The following is a 16,984-nucleotide window of genomic DNA, read 5'->3' as shown; positions in this document are numbered from 1 at the left end:
TTTTATTATTTTACAAGAAACAAGGGTGGAATATTTTTAGAAAAAAAAATTTCATTTTATTATCCAAATTATTGGTTAACAAGTAATTAAGTGTTTATTTGGATATATTTAGCTTATATATAAAATATTTTAATTCATAAAAAGTATAAATTTGATTTATTTTATTAGAAACAAAAATTAAAAATTGAGATAGCAAAAAAATTTTAAATAATTTTTAAAAGCTATTATCTTTTTTAGATAAACCTTAAAAGAATTCTTATATTTTACTTAGAAGTTACTATTTTTTTGTTTTAGAAATAGAAAATAAGAATTCTAAAAGAATTATAGGAAAGACTAATGGTTTCTCAAAACTATTTTTAAAAAATGAGATATTAAAAAAAAAAAATCATATCCAAACAACGAACAAACAAGAACGTTTAAAAATATCTATAAATAATTTTAAAACATTTTAGAAATTAAAATTTTTGAAAAAATAGAAAATAAGCAAAAAAAACAAAAAACGATTTCATGATATCCAGACTTGCAAAATCGGACATCAAAAAATATGTCTAAAAGCATAGTTTCGAACACCCTAAAAGTGTCAAGAAGTATAGTTAAGTATAATTTCGAAAGCCCTTAAGGATGTCTGAAAGTATACTTTTGAACAACACTACACTTCAAAGTTATCTTAATTATTTCATTAACAGTTGTTTTTGTTCTTATAAAAATTCTTATTCAATTGAATGTGTAAAGATATTTAGTAGATGCAAATATAATATTAAATAGACCAAAATGCCTTTATGTTATTTTATATGACGTTTCTTTTTTATGTGAAATCGATATAAAAAGTTGGTTGAAGAGGATAAATCAACTATACATCCTTATTTTATTAGGCTTAATTGAGTGTATGTCCTTATTTTCTTTGGAGAATACGAGATTTAAGAGAACATGTGTCATTCTATTACATATACTTTTCAACTACAATCCCTATGTACATATAATGTATTATATCTATTGTCAAGAAATTTGAAGTATAATGATTTCTAGTTTTCCAATGTTGTCAAAGGTACTTACTAGACATGATATAACATGACATAGTTAATGAACATAATGTGGTATAGTTAACAGACACAACATGACATAGTTGCCAAACACAATGGCACGTAGTTGACAGACACAACATGACATAATTAGAGGATATGATGTGACATAATTGATAGACATAACGTAACAAAATTCACAAATACAACATGACATAATTGATGGATATGGTGTGATATGATTTAATGGATGAAGCTCCAAAGGTTAGCTTACTCATGATCATTATCATATGGCTTTAATTTTTAGTTGAAACGTGTGATTTTAAAAAATGAAAATAGTCAACTTTATTTTTAAGACTTCTTTCTTGGGTTAAATCTATAATATCTAATATATTTAACATTTAAAAAAAATAAAAGATTGCTTTTGAAAGCATTTTATTATATATGTTTTTAGAAAGTAACTATTATTTCCACCATCAAATTTTCCTTTTTTATTATTTTACAAGAAACAAAGGTTGTATCAAAGACTTGCCTTAAAAGAACATAAGGCAAATTGTAAGCTTTTGGATACGAGACATCCATCCTGGTCACTATGAACGCATTTGCCCAATTGACACATTTAAAGGAATCAATGTTAAACTTTTTGGATCCTTAGCGATTCACACAAGGATTAGTCATTAATCCATTAAGAGCATAGTCACAAAATGAATATAGGACAAATATTTGAATGCTCGTTGGGGTTGTGGGGGTGGGGGAGGGGGGGTGTCGTCTACTAGACAGATATTATTGAATAGGTACACAAGAGGCTTCAAGAAAACTAGTGTTTACTACTAAATTATATGAAATCACTAAGAAAGAACAATGGTTTGACAAAACTATTTCAAAATCTCTGAGTTACTAAATTTTTTTATTATTTTTAATTTTTAATTTTTAAAAACATAAGAAAAGTTTATTCTTTTGCACAAAAGTTCCTACATTTATAAAGAAGTTACTTCTATTTTTTGTTTTCAAAAACAAAAAAAAAATAGGAATCATATACAAGAAAGCATGGAGAAGTTCTTGTCCAGTGATCACGCAGCAGAAGAAAAAAGGTTTTGGGTCTGCAGATTTTCTTTTCTTTTCTCCAGATTTCTCTGCAACCAAAAGCACCGATTAGCAAATGGTACCCAATTAGTTTCCTCGCATATCCATAAGAACAAATGAATTTCTTCCATTGAAAAGAAACAAGGGAAATAAGAATCACAATGAGAACCCAGACTACCTGAAGAAGAGAGAAAGAAATAGAAACAACCTTCAGAACCCGAAACCAATAATCAACTGTTAAATACTAACTGCACGCCAAACCAATCCCAACTACATAATAAATGACATCTCTAACAAGAGCAGTAGTTGTTGACGAGGACGCTGATGATGATGATGAAGAGAATGATGATGATGATGAAGAGGACAATGAAAAAGACGGCAACAGTTAAATTCATAAACCCGATAAACCCCTCTTTTATTCATTCAACGAATCATCTTCCTTTGCACATCTACAATAGCAGTTACTGAAGAAGATGATGATCAAAGATCTCAGCCATGAACTCTAAATTATTCAATCTTCTTCATTTGCACCTTCTGCAGATACCTGTCTCACTACCTGCTCCCTCCATTGCTAGCCTCTGTGTGCAGGGGAAATGGCCTTGATGGAGCTCGTTTCCACCCTGGGAGGACCAGAATGCCTTCTGGGCCCAACTGGGGAGGCTGGGAATGAGAGACGTTTCTTTGCAGAACTCCCTGATGCCTTTTCTGGTGTCCCATTCTTCTCTAGACCCAACGGGCTTGGCAATCGGGATCTAGCCCTTGTCGACTCCGTTGATGCCATGTAGCTTGGAACTGCAGGTGAGCTTGCAAGGCTCTCATCGTCTCTTACTGATGACCCTGCAATGCTATGCCTCCTGTACCGCTCAGACTGGATGCTGAGCATGCTCCTCGAGTCATCATCTGCACCCCAACCACTTCCCTTTGGGCTCGCTGGCTTTGTTTTCCCAGTTACTGATGATGAAGACTGTGCCTTGGAAGGAGGAGTTGAAGGGGATTGCCGGCTGGGAGGACGACTTGGTTTTTGGGCAGTTGGGGAAGGTTTCTTATCAAGGTTGAGGTCCCGACGTGCATAAGCTTTGCTGATTTCTCCAATAGAGAAGGCACGGCTTGCTGTGCTTTTCAATGAGGCATGATCACTGTTAAGTTCCTTTTCCATTGCACTGCGGCTCTCCCATGGCCGGGCTGCCATCCATCGCTCTAACCAACTCCACCCCCAGTGAGGATTGTTTGGATCCATAAATGTTGGGTTTGCAGGTTTTGAAGAGTTCTTCCACGTTTGCTGATGGACAAATTTTCATCCAGATCAGTTTGAGGATTTAATCTGTAACTAAGATTTAGAAGTAATATGCTCCACAAACTCGATTAGTGGGAGAAGTTCCCCCAACCATTGTGTGGATCTACATTTCCTCTAGAAGATGCAGCCTTAAATAACACTTATCTATGGAGAATTTGAAATGAGTTAATGACAGCCATGCATCCTAAATTTCATGTAGACTCTTTGAGGGAAGAAAGAAGAAAATAAGAGTATTTCACAAACAAATGACTAAACCACAACATGGCTTCTTAAAATATGACTTCTTGTGTATTCAAACTCTTGCACTTGTGTTTGATCCTAGAAAGAGGAATATCAAGGAAATGGAACCAGAAAACTCCTACTACTCCCATGTTTTTATTTCTATTACTGTTCTGTATAGGAGAAAAAACCAGCCGGACATTCTGGAAAGCAACTTCCTGAGGAAATTGGGTTCCTTCGCAATAGGATAAATAGTAGCATTCGGATGTCCCATGAAAGCAGAAGCTTTCTACTTTCCTCATCACATATTAGTAGACAAGTTACTCATGCAAAACGAAATAGAAATGAGATCATTTGATAAAATTGTATAATAACTTTATGTTATACAAGTGCTAGAAGGGAATAATCCCATAAAAAATTACAAAAAGAACATGATGCAGCCATTATATTGCTATTAATCTCGATTGGACTGCCAAACACCCCTTAAAATATGTTTTGTCATTACAAATTCTTTTGCCCCATCAGAATACAGGGAGAATCTGGAACTGTTTCCTTTGGTTAATTTCTGACGCATCAAACACAGCCTTAATAATTGCAGATTTGCAAATAGTATAATTAAGTCTTCTGTCCAGTTTATTAGTAGCTATAAAACAATGAATTAGAGAGAGGGATAGACCCACAAAAATGCACATGATTTTTCACTCATAACTTGATTGTTACCTTCCTTTTTTTTTTCTTTTTTTTCTTTTCTTTTTTTAAGAACCTAGAAACAATTTGCTAACTCAGAATCAAAAACTAGATTTTCAAATGTTCCAAGTAAAAATCACTCAACAAGCCATTGAACTAAGCTATAAGAAGAAAGGAGAAGAGTGGGGTACCTGATGCGAAAATGCATAAGCCAATGCCCTTTCTCTTCTCACTGCAGCCTCTTGCTTGCTCTGTAAGTTTGCTTCAATTTGCTCCTTGGATTGTACACTATCATCCCAATCATCTCCCATCTGTCATAATAGTGTTTGATATTACAAGCAAAGAACTTGTTCATAAACACCATGTTTTTATCCTTTTAAGGCATGAAATGAGAAAAAGTTCCATTTAGGAAAAAGAAATGGAGAAAAGAGAAGCATCTTCCATGATGTGATGATATTTTCACCATGTCATGCTTTCTCAGAAGATGATATCTCAGAAGTAAGGCCTGATTTTCCCCCCCTTTTTGATAGGCTCAGAACCATGGCCGGATAGAGAAACAAGTTTAATAAACAAACTGGTTTGAACAATTTTTTCAGGAAACAAAACTAGAGCCTATTAAATAAGTTCTTTTGAAAATCAAACAGTAAACTGTTTTGTATTATGGAATAACCTTTGTTACAAAATTATGACTACTGAAACAATTTAGGTTAAGAAAAAGACAATGGATCAAGCAACTGGCTGCAAGAAAATGATGCAAAAGAATGACCAATCATTGAGGAACAGAGAAAATTCTCCCCCTTCATTTAGATTTTGTTTTTCCTTTTTATTTATTTATTTATTTTATTTTATTGTAAAATTTACAAAGATAAAATGCTACAAGCTTGGGCACTTACAGAAGCTCTCAGTTTCTCAAGCTCTTTGTCGCGCTTCAATTGGAGTTGCCGCTGGAGAGCCAAGTTCTCCTCTGACATTCTAATCCTCCTTGCACGAATCTGAGACTGCACACGAGCAAGAGTCTGCATGCACCGTAAGGTGGTTGTTGCTTGGCGTTTAACAGATTGTCCTTGGATCAATGATTTCAACCTCACTAAGCCCCTCAGAGCCCGCAAAGCCCTCCTTGCCTGAAAGAAAATGAAACCCAATTGAAGGAACCCAGTTCATATATACAGCTTGCCCCTCATAAATGGTCTTTGACAGGGAAGTTATGTTGATAATTTATTATCTACTGTTCTCCTAAAAGAACACAATACCTTTTCTATCTGATGTGAACACTTAAAAAAGACGATACAAGCTAATATTTTAAATTTAGGTGCAAAAGTTGAAGCATGAAAGCAGGCAATAAATGCAAGATATTCAGAGAGAAATTAATTCAAACCAGTCCCTTGACCATTCCATAAAATAAGTTGAATTTGAATTCTTTGTGTTAGTTGACTTAGGAGTTAACAATTCCCACAAAAATGACAAGCAATCTGACTTGACAGAAAGCTTAGGAGCTCCATAAATCCTACCAACAAGCATAAGCATTTATCGCAGTTCTTCTAACAGTTTCCCTAACACTTCATCTCTCTTAAAACTACAATTACTATAAGAATAAGGTACTAAAGAATATCAAGCTTCGTAGCTTGTCAATGGGAGGAGAAAAAAAGGCAACCAAGAAAATAACTGTAAGTACTTCAAATTGGAAATGTGGACATTTTCAGAAAAGAATTAAACACACTTAAAAATCTTATCCCTAAGAACCATGACATGAGAAATAAGGAAAATAAAACACTGGGAGTAAATTGAAGGGTAAAAAGTACCAAGTAACCACGAAAAGCTGTTTGAATTTTGATAGCCGCTACTTCCTCTTTCGATTTGCCTGAGAAACGGGTCACGGTCGTGAGTCGAACAACCTCTGCAGCAGCATGTGCTGCTGCAACAGCTGCCTCTGCAGCCACAGCAGTGGCAAGCGCCACCGAGTAAGCATGCTTGCTCTGTTCATTCTCAGCTTCTGTTAATTTCACATCCTCTATAGGAGGTGCAGGGGCAGGTAGAGGCATTGCATTTTCTGTGGATGAAGAAACCGGATCCAGGTTCTTGTGTTTCCCAAACCATTTTTTCTTCGATTTAGGGGTTGTCTGGTTAAAAGGAAAATTAAACCTTTCAATATCAAGTCCAACCAAAAATATAGAAATTAGAAAGAAGATGACAAACAATAGGTAGAATAATTCAAAACCTTATCTTTCTTCTCCTTGGGTTCAGGGCTTAGAGCTTTCTTTACTGCAGAAAACCAATTCCCTTTCTTCCCCATTTCCTAATCATTCATCTTGCAAAACGCATCAATACATAAAATTTCAGACCCAGGTGATATCAAATGAAAAAAAAAATTCTCCCACATTATAAGAAATAAAACATAAATATTATTAACGAAAAGAAAAAGGACAGAGGGTAAAGGCAACAGAAGGAAGGCGAATAAATCAGAATAATTTAAGAATATAACCACTTATCCAGATTTTCAGACATTAGAAAAGAAAAGGTGAAATTTTTCATTCTTAACAAAAATTTAAGAACAGATCTACAACAACTAAATCCTATACATTCCATGAGCCATCAGTCTGAATAAGGAAATTTAGAAAAATAGGAGAAAAAAATCTTGTCCATGTCCATGCAAAAAAAAAAAAAAGCAAAAGAAAAAAAAAGCAAAAAAAAAAAAAGACAACAAAAAACAAAAGAAAATCTCCAACAATTATCCAATCATTCATCCAACCAAAAAAATGGTGAAATACCCAGATGTTCAAATTGCCAGATCTCCAGCAAAAAAGATGTTAAGAGTACTTCTAAGAGAGGCCCTCAGAGGCAGCAGGCAGGCAGGCAGACAGAAAACAAAGATAAAAACTTTTAACCATTTATTAAAACTAACCACCAACAAATGGTGTACCACCCAGATGCTGAAACTGCAAGATCTTCACAAAAAACATGAAACCCACTTCAAAATTTTCCAATTTGACGTTGCAGAAACACCCATTTCAGAGAGACACCCACATGTCAGAACCAAAACAAGGGGGGAGAAATTTGGTAAAACCAATGAATTGTTTCAAATTCAAGGCAAAAGAGAGAGGGACAACACAATACCTGGTGATCAAATTGCAAGATCCCAACAGAGCTTGACACAAAGTGTGTGTAAATAAAACAAAAACAGAAAGAAAAAAATTCAAAAATAAATAAACAAATTAAAAAGAAGTGGAAGGCTAGGCTCACCAGATCTTGCCAAAGCAAAGAAGTTGAAGGATGAAGAAATGGGGGGAGAGAATAACAGCTGGTTTTTGTAGGAGCGGGGCCCAGAAATTTTGGGGTTTAGGGGTTGAAGTTGAATGGGGTGTTACTGTAGAATTGGGGTCTTTGTGGATGTAACAGCAACAAACCAACCTTGTTGGTTGTCCTTCAGTTTTACCTTTTCAAAGCCAACCACTCCCAAGTGCCAACTGGGTTTTCTAAACTAATTCTCTCATCTATCTCTTTCTTTTACTCACCTTGCCACTTCACCATTTTTAAGGTTTTTTTTTTTTTTCATTTTTGGAAGAAAAAAAAAGGTTAATAATTTATTTTTAATATAAAAATTGTGATTCCTAAAATCGATAGAAAAAAAATAAAAAACATTTGATGCAACATTTTGAAATTTTATTTAAAAAAAATAAAATATCATTCAATTTTTTTTGAAGTATATTTAGGGATCCCTTAGGTATAATATTAAAATTATGTTTGGTTGTGAAAATTACTTTAAAAAAAATATTAACAAAATAATTTTCTCATATTTGTATCGTGATAAATATAAAAGAAAGACAAATATATTTTAAAATTATAAAATTTCATGATATATAATCTTTATACAATGAAATGAAATAAGTTAAATAAATTTTAAAAAATATGTAAAAATAATTTATTAATTTAAATTCACCATTTTATTTTATTTCCTTTATATTTTTCTTAAATTTTTTGAAATCAAGCATAATATAAATTTCTTTATTAATGATTATGTTGACCTTTTTATGTAATAATTTATTATTATTTTTATTTATAAATCATCAAATTCTTTTTATTTTGGTTATTCAAATAATTATATATTTTACAACCACTCATTTCTCCATACATATATTATTCGAATAACTTTTTCCTCTATTCATTATCATGAACATCTCGTACAAATACAACGTTTTTATTATATCTCTTGAAATACCCGTATTTAACTTTATAGATATTATTCACTTTATTCAAATAATACCTCCGACTTTAAAACATATATATAAAGTTAAAAGAAGTCTTTACATAAATAGCTCCAAATGACTTTTTCTTTTATATGATACGTGTATTTCATAATATTATAATTTTTTTTTAAAAAAAAATGTGGTAAAAATGTGTTTAAAAAAAAAAATCCTATAGACAAGGCCAATTAACAATAAAGACTGCCCTACAAGCTCCGGTCTCCATTTGTAACACTTTCTGTCTCTTCACTCAATCTATAAACAAATGTTCTTATTAAGATGCTAATTACAAAAAGGTACAACTCTTTTTTTTCTTTTTTCTTTTTCCTATTTTTAAATAAAATATTAGTTTACTTTTCAACTCCCAAGACAGTTTCCAATTGGCATAAAATCTATGGCCTTTATACAAAGCGCGTGGAAGAGCACGCTCTAAAAGAGTATTTATTGTGGTGGGTTTCTTGGGAAGCCTCTGTTTGAATATTCGTTTGAGTTGGTGGGTCTGAAAGTCTGAATGAAGCTAAAAATATCTGACACTAATTTTTTTTTATTTTTTTTTAATATAGATAATGCAAATAGAAAGAGAAGTACAAAGCAAGTATCGTTTTCTAGTACTATATGAATAGAATATCAATATTAAAAAAAAAAAAATAGGGTAAAGACATTTTGTAAATATTTTTAAAAAGAGTATTAAAAAAAATATTAAAAATATCAACAATATAATGAATCAAAAAAAAAAATGGAACTGTTTGTTTGGAAATGTTTGATAATAAAAAACCATTTTCTATTTTTGATTCCTAAAACTAGAAAACATAATATTTTTAAATAGTAGTTTTTAATTATTTTCGCTTATTTTTTGGATAGTTATTTTAATATATAATTATAAAAATATATAAAATAATTAAAAATAAAACACTAGATATAAAAATTATTTTTAAAATATATTAAAATATTTAAATTTAAAAAAGATTTTTATTTTATAAAAATCTAATAAAATCTTTTAAAAATTATTTTTCAGAATTGTTTTATAAAACAATTATTATACATGTGCTAAACAAGTGCATGTTTTATTAGTTTAAACAAAAAAAAAAACAAAATATAAAAAAAAAATTATTATTTTTGGATTAAAAAAAAACCCATTAAAATAGATATTGTCCACATGGACATCTAAGACATCATCCAAATAAATAAATAAAAAGGCAGCTCCATTTGTTGAATCTTTCTTCCTTATCCCTTTATAGTTAGGGTTTTGGCATTGCCATATTAAGATACAATCATGGAATACAAAAATGGGCTACAATTCTATTTTATTTTTATGCAAAATTCAACTTTGAGCATGTTTGATTCAAATCTAGGAATATCAAATAAAAAAAAAAACTCAGAATTTCAATTACCCATCTCCAAATCCATGGGTTGTTAAGAAAAAAAGAAAACAAAAAGAGATTTCTTTAAAACCCAAAATTTAGAAGATGGGCACAAATAGGGAATGTAGCTAAAAAAATGTACCAAAAATGTGGAGGGCTTAGGGGGGTGGGGCCGTATCTCTCTCATATCCTCATCAGACAATTTTTATAAGGGATGGGCATGTTTTTTGGTGGTGACATTAATGTCATCACATGATGCCTTATTTACTCTTAAAGAGTAAAGACAAAGGGTTTGGACCCTGTCTTCATTCCACAGAACAGCCCACTCTCTGCTCCTACAACTACCACTCATCATCTTCATTATGAGGAGGTTGCTGCCCTTTTTCTTGGGTCACAAATTTTTGGCATTTGCCTTGTGAATTGGAACACCTCTTTTGCCTTTCTATTTGTTGCCATTTCTATGTTTTTATGCTTTTTCTCCCAACACAAAGTACTGCCATTTTTGAGAGATATGGTAGGAAGTGTTTCTACTTAAAAGCATTTTAAGTTGAAGTGTTTTTATGAGAATTACCAATGTTTTCTAAAAAAATAATATAAATAATTTTTTAATAATATAAGTACTTTCAAAATTTTTTAGAAATGATTCATAAGTTTTGTCAAACCATTTGATGTTTTTTTTTTTTTAAATATTTTTCTAAATTTACTATCAAATGCATTACTGATTATACCTATAATTTTAAAATTTGATTGGGAATATATCTAGGATAAAATTTATTTGAAAAACTTTTAATTTTTATTTATAGTATTTTGTTTTTTACCATTCTTTATGTTTACATAATTATTTTTTAAAATAAATTTTAAAAACAACTTAAAATAATTAAAATACGTTGTTTTAAATTTTTAGAAGAACTAAATATAACCTTAATTTTTGGAATATAATATTGATGTCATAAAATTTTAGTAAATTAGTAACTTTTATATAAATCAAAATAGAAATTATGAATAAAATATTATTCTCTTATTTTCATATTAGATTTTTTTTAATTTTTCAAGTTATAGATGTTATAAGAAGAGTAGAGTGTGATCATGTTAACTTCTATCCCTTCACCAACCAATCAAAAAAAAAATGTAAAAGATTGGTCACATGTGACCGTTACCGCCATCATTAAATTGAGATTTTCTTCTGCGCGTGACCCTGTACTTTTTTTTTTAATTACATATTATATTATTCATTTTTCATTTGTCATCTGAGATTCAAATACTGAGATTCCCACAGTCCACGTCATCAGGGTGAGGGGCAGAGGACATCAACAGACAAAACAGACAATGGAGCCCATTCTCAAGCAACATAAAGCAAGGCCGCACCCAGGAAGAAAAAAATATAAAAATAAATATTTTTTTTTTTTATATTTAATTTTCTTATAAATACCACTATTAAAAACTTAATTTGGGAAAAAGGAAAAAGGAAAAAGGAAAAAGGAAAGGCGTCAAGCCTTAAACCAAATGTTGGAGGGCCTCCTGGCAGCAAAGAGGGGAATGATCAAAGGGCAAGTGGACAACAGAGCAGTAATATAAGCTTCTAAGAGCACCATAGGAACTCCCACCGGAACCAAAATTGATGACAGTAAATCGAACGGTGAATCGGACGAACCGGCCGGTTCAATTAATTTTTTTTTTTACACAGCATCAAAACGACGCCGTTTTGGAGGGTATATAGGCTGCCTGAAAGTCTGGAAACTGGAAACCCTCGCCGCCTCAGTCCTCCCCCCGCAGCAGCTGCCAGCGTGCCCTCTGCCTGCCCCCGACGTGCTCCGCCCGCGACACCCAGACGGCGTCCACCGGCAGCCGTTACAGGCCGGCAACCTGCGGCGTTGGAAGTCAGCAAAGCTCCTTGCTGTTGTTAACCGGTAAAGCCGGCGTTGGAAGGCGGCTCCGACTGGTACCCCACCCTGCCGCTGGCACCCCTCCGGCCCTCCCTGCTTGTTTGTTAAATGGGCTTATAAAGACTTGGTTTATAAATCAATGATGTTCTTTTACAGAGATTACAGTTGTCATCTTGTCATCTTTGTATCCTCCTTTGTTATTAGTCTAAATATATTGGGCTTTACAGAGATTATATTGTCTTTTAGATATCATATATGATAGATTCACGACTTTTATAGGTAAAAAATTTTATGACAAAACTCAACAAACAAACAAAGTAGACAATATTTACATAGAATTTATTAAATTTTAAATTTTTTATAATATATAAAATAATAAAATATATATTTATGATGTCACCGGTTTAATCGTCGGTCCAATGAATCGTGAATCGATAACTTTTTCGGTTCAATAACCGATCCGATTCTGAAAACATTGCTCACAAAGATAAAATGATATAAAAATAACTAAAAATTTAAAAATACAAGAATTCATTAAAAAAATAAAACTTAAAGAAAAAATTTCTAAATAGCAACACAAAAAATAAATAAAATTTTATATATATTTTAAAATAAAAAATATATGATAAAATATAATTTAATTTTTTTAAATAAAAAAATAAAATAAATATTATTATACAAATGATACACATTACGGAGTTTACAGCCAAAGTAGTATTTCTTTGGAAAAAAAAACTCAAACTAATTCAGTTTTCAAACTATATGCCAAAATACTCTTTTGAATCCACATCAGCAATCCACATCAACAAGCCATCTTCGTCAAACTTGTTTTTTTACTTTGGAGACCCAATTTTTTCCCGAAATCAACAATCCAGAAAGTATTCTCTTCTCTACGGCTCCACCATCTACGGCTCCATTTTCTTTCCTCACCGGCTGCGATTCCCACCAGTGGCTCCCACCAGTAGCTAGGTAAATTTTTTTAGGGTTCATGAGTTTTTTCCCACTCATTTTCCTTAGCTTTCTCACCAACCAAACAGAGGAAAACAAGTTGTTTTGAAATTTTAAAAATCTCAAGTTGTTTTCAATTTCATAGCTATCCAAAAAACTTGAAAAACCCTTTCCTCCACCTTGGATTCCTCTTATCCTGGAACCAGAAAAACCCTAACCTTTGCCTCATTTTCCTCTCATCTTGGAATCCTGATAACTGTCGATCTGCCCATGATTCATCTTCATCATGATCCAAAATATGGATTTCGGATTGGATGAAGGTGGGGGAAAGAGAGAGACTTGGAGAGGTTAAGGTTTTTTCGGATTGGGGTTTCGAAAGGGAGAAAAAAAAATATATTTTTTCTATAAAAATGGAGTTAATATGTTGGAAATTAACATAGTTACAATGCATCAAGTGGCTATTAATTCTAGAAAAGAATATGTTTCAGTGAGTTCCTCAAAATTGGGACAAATGGTCTATTGCTATATGGCTTTGATTATACCTGGAATAATGATGATGTATTACAGGACAGGGCCACCCCTGATGAATTTGTGACTACAATATCATTTGGTTTATTATTTTCTGTTATCCCTGCACATGAAGTGTAAATTTTTCTTTTTAGCCAATTCCAATCACAAATTGGATGATGATAACTGTTGATGATGTTTTTTCCTTTTAACTTTTCTTGGATAAGTATGTGAAAGATGTTATTATGCCTTGGTTATTAAAATGAGAGTTTACTAACTGAAAGTTGAAAGGTTTGAAATTAAATATGGCCTTTAGCAGGGTGCTTAGGGGAAACCTATGAAATCCCAATATGGAATGGAAATACACTCCTACTTAATGTAGAGCTTAATGTACTGATCTTTGATTTACACTGATCAAAGCACGCTCTTCACATTAGTGCTAATTTTTCATATTTTTTGTGGCATATTTTACATGTTCAACTTTCTCAACCATTACTACTGGTAAAATTTCAACAGCCTTACAATTACTCGCTCCCGAATAGAAGCTTCAATTCCTCACAAACATGGGCTTACTATTGCTGGTTATGAGGCAGTAGCTTGCTTGATCTTATCCATCAACTATTTCTAAAAGTACCTTAGTGGTTGTAAGCATGTTTGTTAGAAAACTTACAATACAATGATATAATTCATTTTCCTGATGTAAATCTTATTTATTGCTTGGTTGTATCTCATCTGAAGTGTATTTTATGGTACAAATATAATGCACAATACAATGATACACGTACAACAATACATATGAACAACAAATATTAATATTTGCCTAGTGAGAATCTGGAACTAAAATTTATAGCCAAAAATTCAAAAAGCTTTGTTTTGTGGATTTTGTAAAACACCTATGCATTAAAGTAAAAAATTGGGAAAAAATGATTCATTATTTTTTGTAAGAATCTGCTTCTTCCAAGTTTAATACATATTTATGGGAATCTTCTTGACATAAGACATATGGAAGCAACTTCAAAAAGTTACAGAAAAAGAAAAGTGAAAGCCTCTACACTTCCTAATAAATATTTTATCTTCTTATTTATTATAATTACTAGATTTATCGAGAAACCATCATTACAAATGCTTAAGTTTTTCAAATTATTTTTAAATTTGTTTTCATAATTTATTAACTTTATAAAATTGGAAGTGATTATTAAATTTATTTTTGTTTCTTTTTCTCCTCTAAAAAAATATATACTTTTTATTATATATATATATTTTTTAAAAAAAATTATTAGGATCAAGGAGATTTGAGTGTGTCATTTTTCAAATATCATTTTTATAAAGATAATACTATTGCGCATATAACAATCTCTTCCCCATTATAAGGCTCCTAGAACTCAAATCATGACCAAACTCTAGGGCTCCTAGAACTCGAATCATTTAATGGCATGTGGAACATTTAATAGCACCTATACAAATGCTAACAACTTTATAAAACTGTAAAAAGACATGTAGAACCTAGGCTGGATCTCCAAACCATGAAAATTGCTTGTAATTATTGGTTAGCTTTTGAATTGTATCATATATTAGAAAATGTATCAAATTCTCAATTATTATAAATTCCTTTTGGTAAAGAATATTGTATAAAGTATTTTCTAAGTTAATTTATTATTGTGATATCATATTTCCTCATAGAATAAGGAAAGTTATTTAGAATATTTTTATAAATATTTTAAGCCATAGAGGGAAAAATCTATAAGATCGAGATAGACTCCTAAAGATTATAAAATATTTGAAGAACTCAACAGTTATAAATAAAAAAAAAAACACTAAAACCAAATTTAATATATAGAAAATATTAGTTTTTACTTCAAATTTAACTTATTAAATTATAAATTGTAGAAATTTAATTAAATTAAAAAAATTTAAAAATTAACCAGACATAAGCAAAAGTGTATTAACTATTCCGCTTTCTCTTTTTTAATTATTTAAATGGAAAATATTAAAACATTTATAGTCGTAACTATTAATTATGTTGAATATGTACACATTACATCCATTCTTGAACAAATTTAAAAAAATTTCCCACTTAATTTGGGTAGCTTAAACAAAGACATTTTAATTGTTAATGGAAAAATAACAACCTTTTATTCCATTTTAATGGTAATAAATAATAAGAAAATATTATTAATAAAAAACATTGAATTATTTGGATATTAAGGTGTTATTTGTTATTTGATTATTGTTAATAACATACCCTATTATTGTTATTTGTTATTTCATTACAAATTGATGTTATTAATAATGTTTAATATTGTGTAATTTTGTGGTTAAAAATGAAATTGATTTGATTTTTTTGGCTTCTTCTATAGGTAAACTATGTCTAATTTATCGGTGACAATAGTTTGTTTTTGTAATGGGAAAATGGTGAGAACACAGACCGATAGTGATTATGTTGGGGATAGAGTTGTGGTTGAACCTATTGATGTGCTTATTGGGACAACATATGAACAATTGTTGGAAATGATATACTCGGTCACTGACATCAATAAAGAACATTTTCGATTAATACTTAGTTGTAAGTATCCTATGAACATTTTCTCCCCCTGATGTATCCATACCAGCCTATTCACCTCGACCCGAGACTACCATACCATCTATCCTTACCCCTGTTCAGCCATCTATATCATTGGATGCACCCCCACCTATTGTAGAGTCTATTGCACCCCCACCTGTTACAGAGTCTATTGCACCTCCATCTGTTACAAAATCCATTGCACCTCTACCTTTTCTTCAGGGGATAGCTCATGCTGCACGATTACATGTACGGGTACCTAGAGGACATCGAGCTCCACGTGTACGTCAAGTTCTACCTCCATCAGTTCCATCTATCTCGACAGCTCATGTAGATGACGTGTCACAGTCTATAGAGATGGAGACTTTTCAGATAACACAGATGAATACAACAAATATGGCCATCTACCGTAGATGTTCACAATGAAAGAGAAAGATTCCATCATGTGGGACACATTGAGATCTTTTTTCATGTTTGTAGAACTATTATACTTTGGTTTATACATTTAAGGTTATATAAAGTGTTAATTTAAATTAGTGATGTTATGTTATTCACATGTTTCCTTGATAATTTAAACAAATAAAACTCAAATGCATCCTAAAGTCCAAATGAAATAAATTTTAACTAAATAAATTATTACAACCATTACCTATTTTTCTTTCATATAATTAAAAAATTATACATTTTAACCAAGACATAAGTTCAAATCATACTTAATAATAAAATAACCTAAAATCATAATCATTGGCATTAATTTTCATATGAAAATATAAAATTTTAAAATAATATAAACAATTTCTTTAGTTATTTTAAAATTTAAAAATAATATGAATAAATAATTTTCTTTAGTTCATATGTGAAAATATTTGTAAAATAAATAAATATTTTATTTACCATAAATATATAAATTTTTATGGGAATGCATGTAGACCAAATTATTTTCTCAAATTTTCAAGGAAAATATGAAAAAAATAAAGATAATATATATATATATATATATTTAAAACAGTCGTAACAAAAAAATTTGTGAAAAGCAAAGTTCTAAAATCCCATACTTTTTTACACATGAGTTCCCCTTAAAAATATTTGTGAAAATTACAACATAATTGTAATTTTGATAAAAAAATATTTTAAAAATAATATTAAAATTACAACACCATTAAAATAGACGCGGATTGAAAATAA

General features: G+C 31.0%; 1 protein-coding gene across 3 annotated transcripts; it reads right to left on the bottom strand.

The window, feature by feature from the left end:
- Positions 1 to 2,205: 2,205 nt before the first annotated feature.
- Positions 2,206 to 7,682, bottom strand: LOC117929008 (protein IQ-DOMAIN 1). Of its 3 annotated transcripts, none has more exons than XM_034849189.1 (6): positions 7,540 to 7,682; positions 6,518 to 6,607; positions 6,102 to 6,419; positions 5,196 to 5,423; positions 4,494 to 4,613; positions 2,206 to 3,381 (listed from the first exon to the last, which is right to left on the bottom strand). In XM_034849189.1, exons 2-6 carry the CDS (start codon positions 6,590 to 6,592, stop codon positions 2,674 to 2,676), a joined length of 1,449 nt encoding a protein of 482 aa, XP_034705080.1. In that variant the 5' UTR covers positions 6,593 to 6,607; positions 7,540 to 7,682; the 3' UTR covers positions 2,206 to 2,673. The 3 variants fall into 3 exon arrangements, with proteins under 3 accessions (XP_034705080.1, XP_034705082.1, XP_034705083.1); XM_034849191.1 differs by lacking the exon at positions 7,540 to 7,682 and adding an exon at positions 7,414 to 7,511; XM_034849192.1 differs by lacking the exon at positions 7,540 to 7,682 and adding an exon at positions 7,068 to 7,151.
- Positions 7,683 to 16,984: the final 9,302 nt, after the last annotated feature.

The sequence above is a fragment of the Vitis riparia genome, chromosome 13, assembly GCF_004353265.1.
Source record: "Vitis riparia cultivar Riparia Gloire de Montpellier isolate 1030 chromosome 13, EGFV_Vit.rip_1.0, whole genome shotgun sequence".
NCBI lineage: Eukaryota > Viridiplantae > Streptophyta > Magnoliopsida > Vitales > Vitaceae > Vitis > Vitis riparia.
The sequence above is the reverse complement of the archived record's forward strand: the minus strand, read 5'-3'. Positions and strand labels throughout refer to the sequence as shown.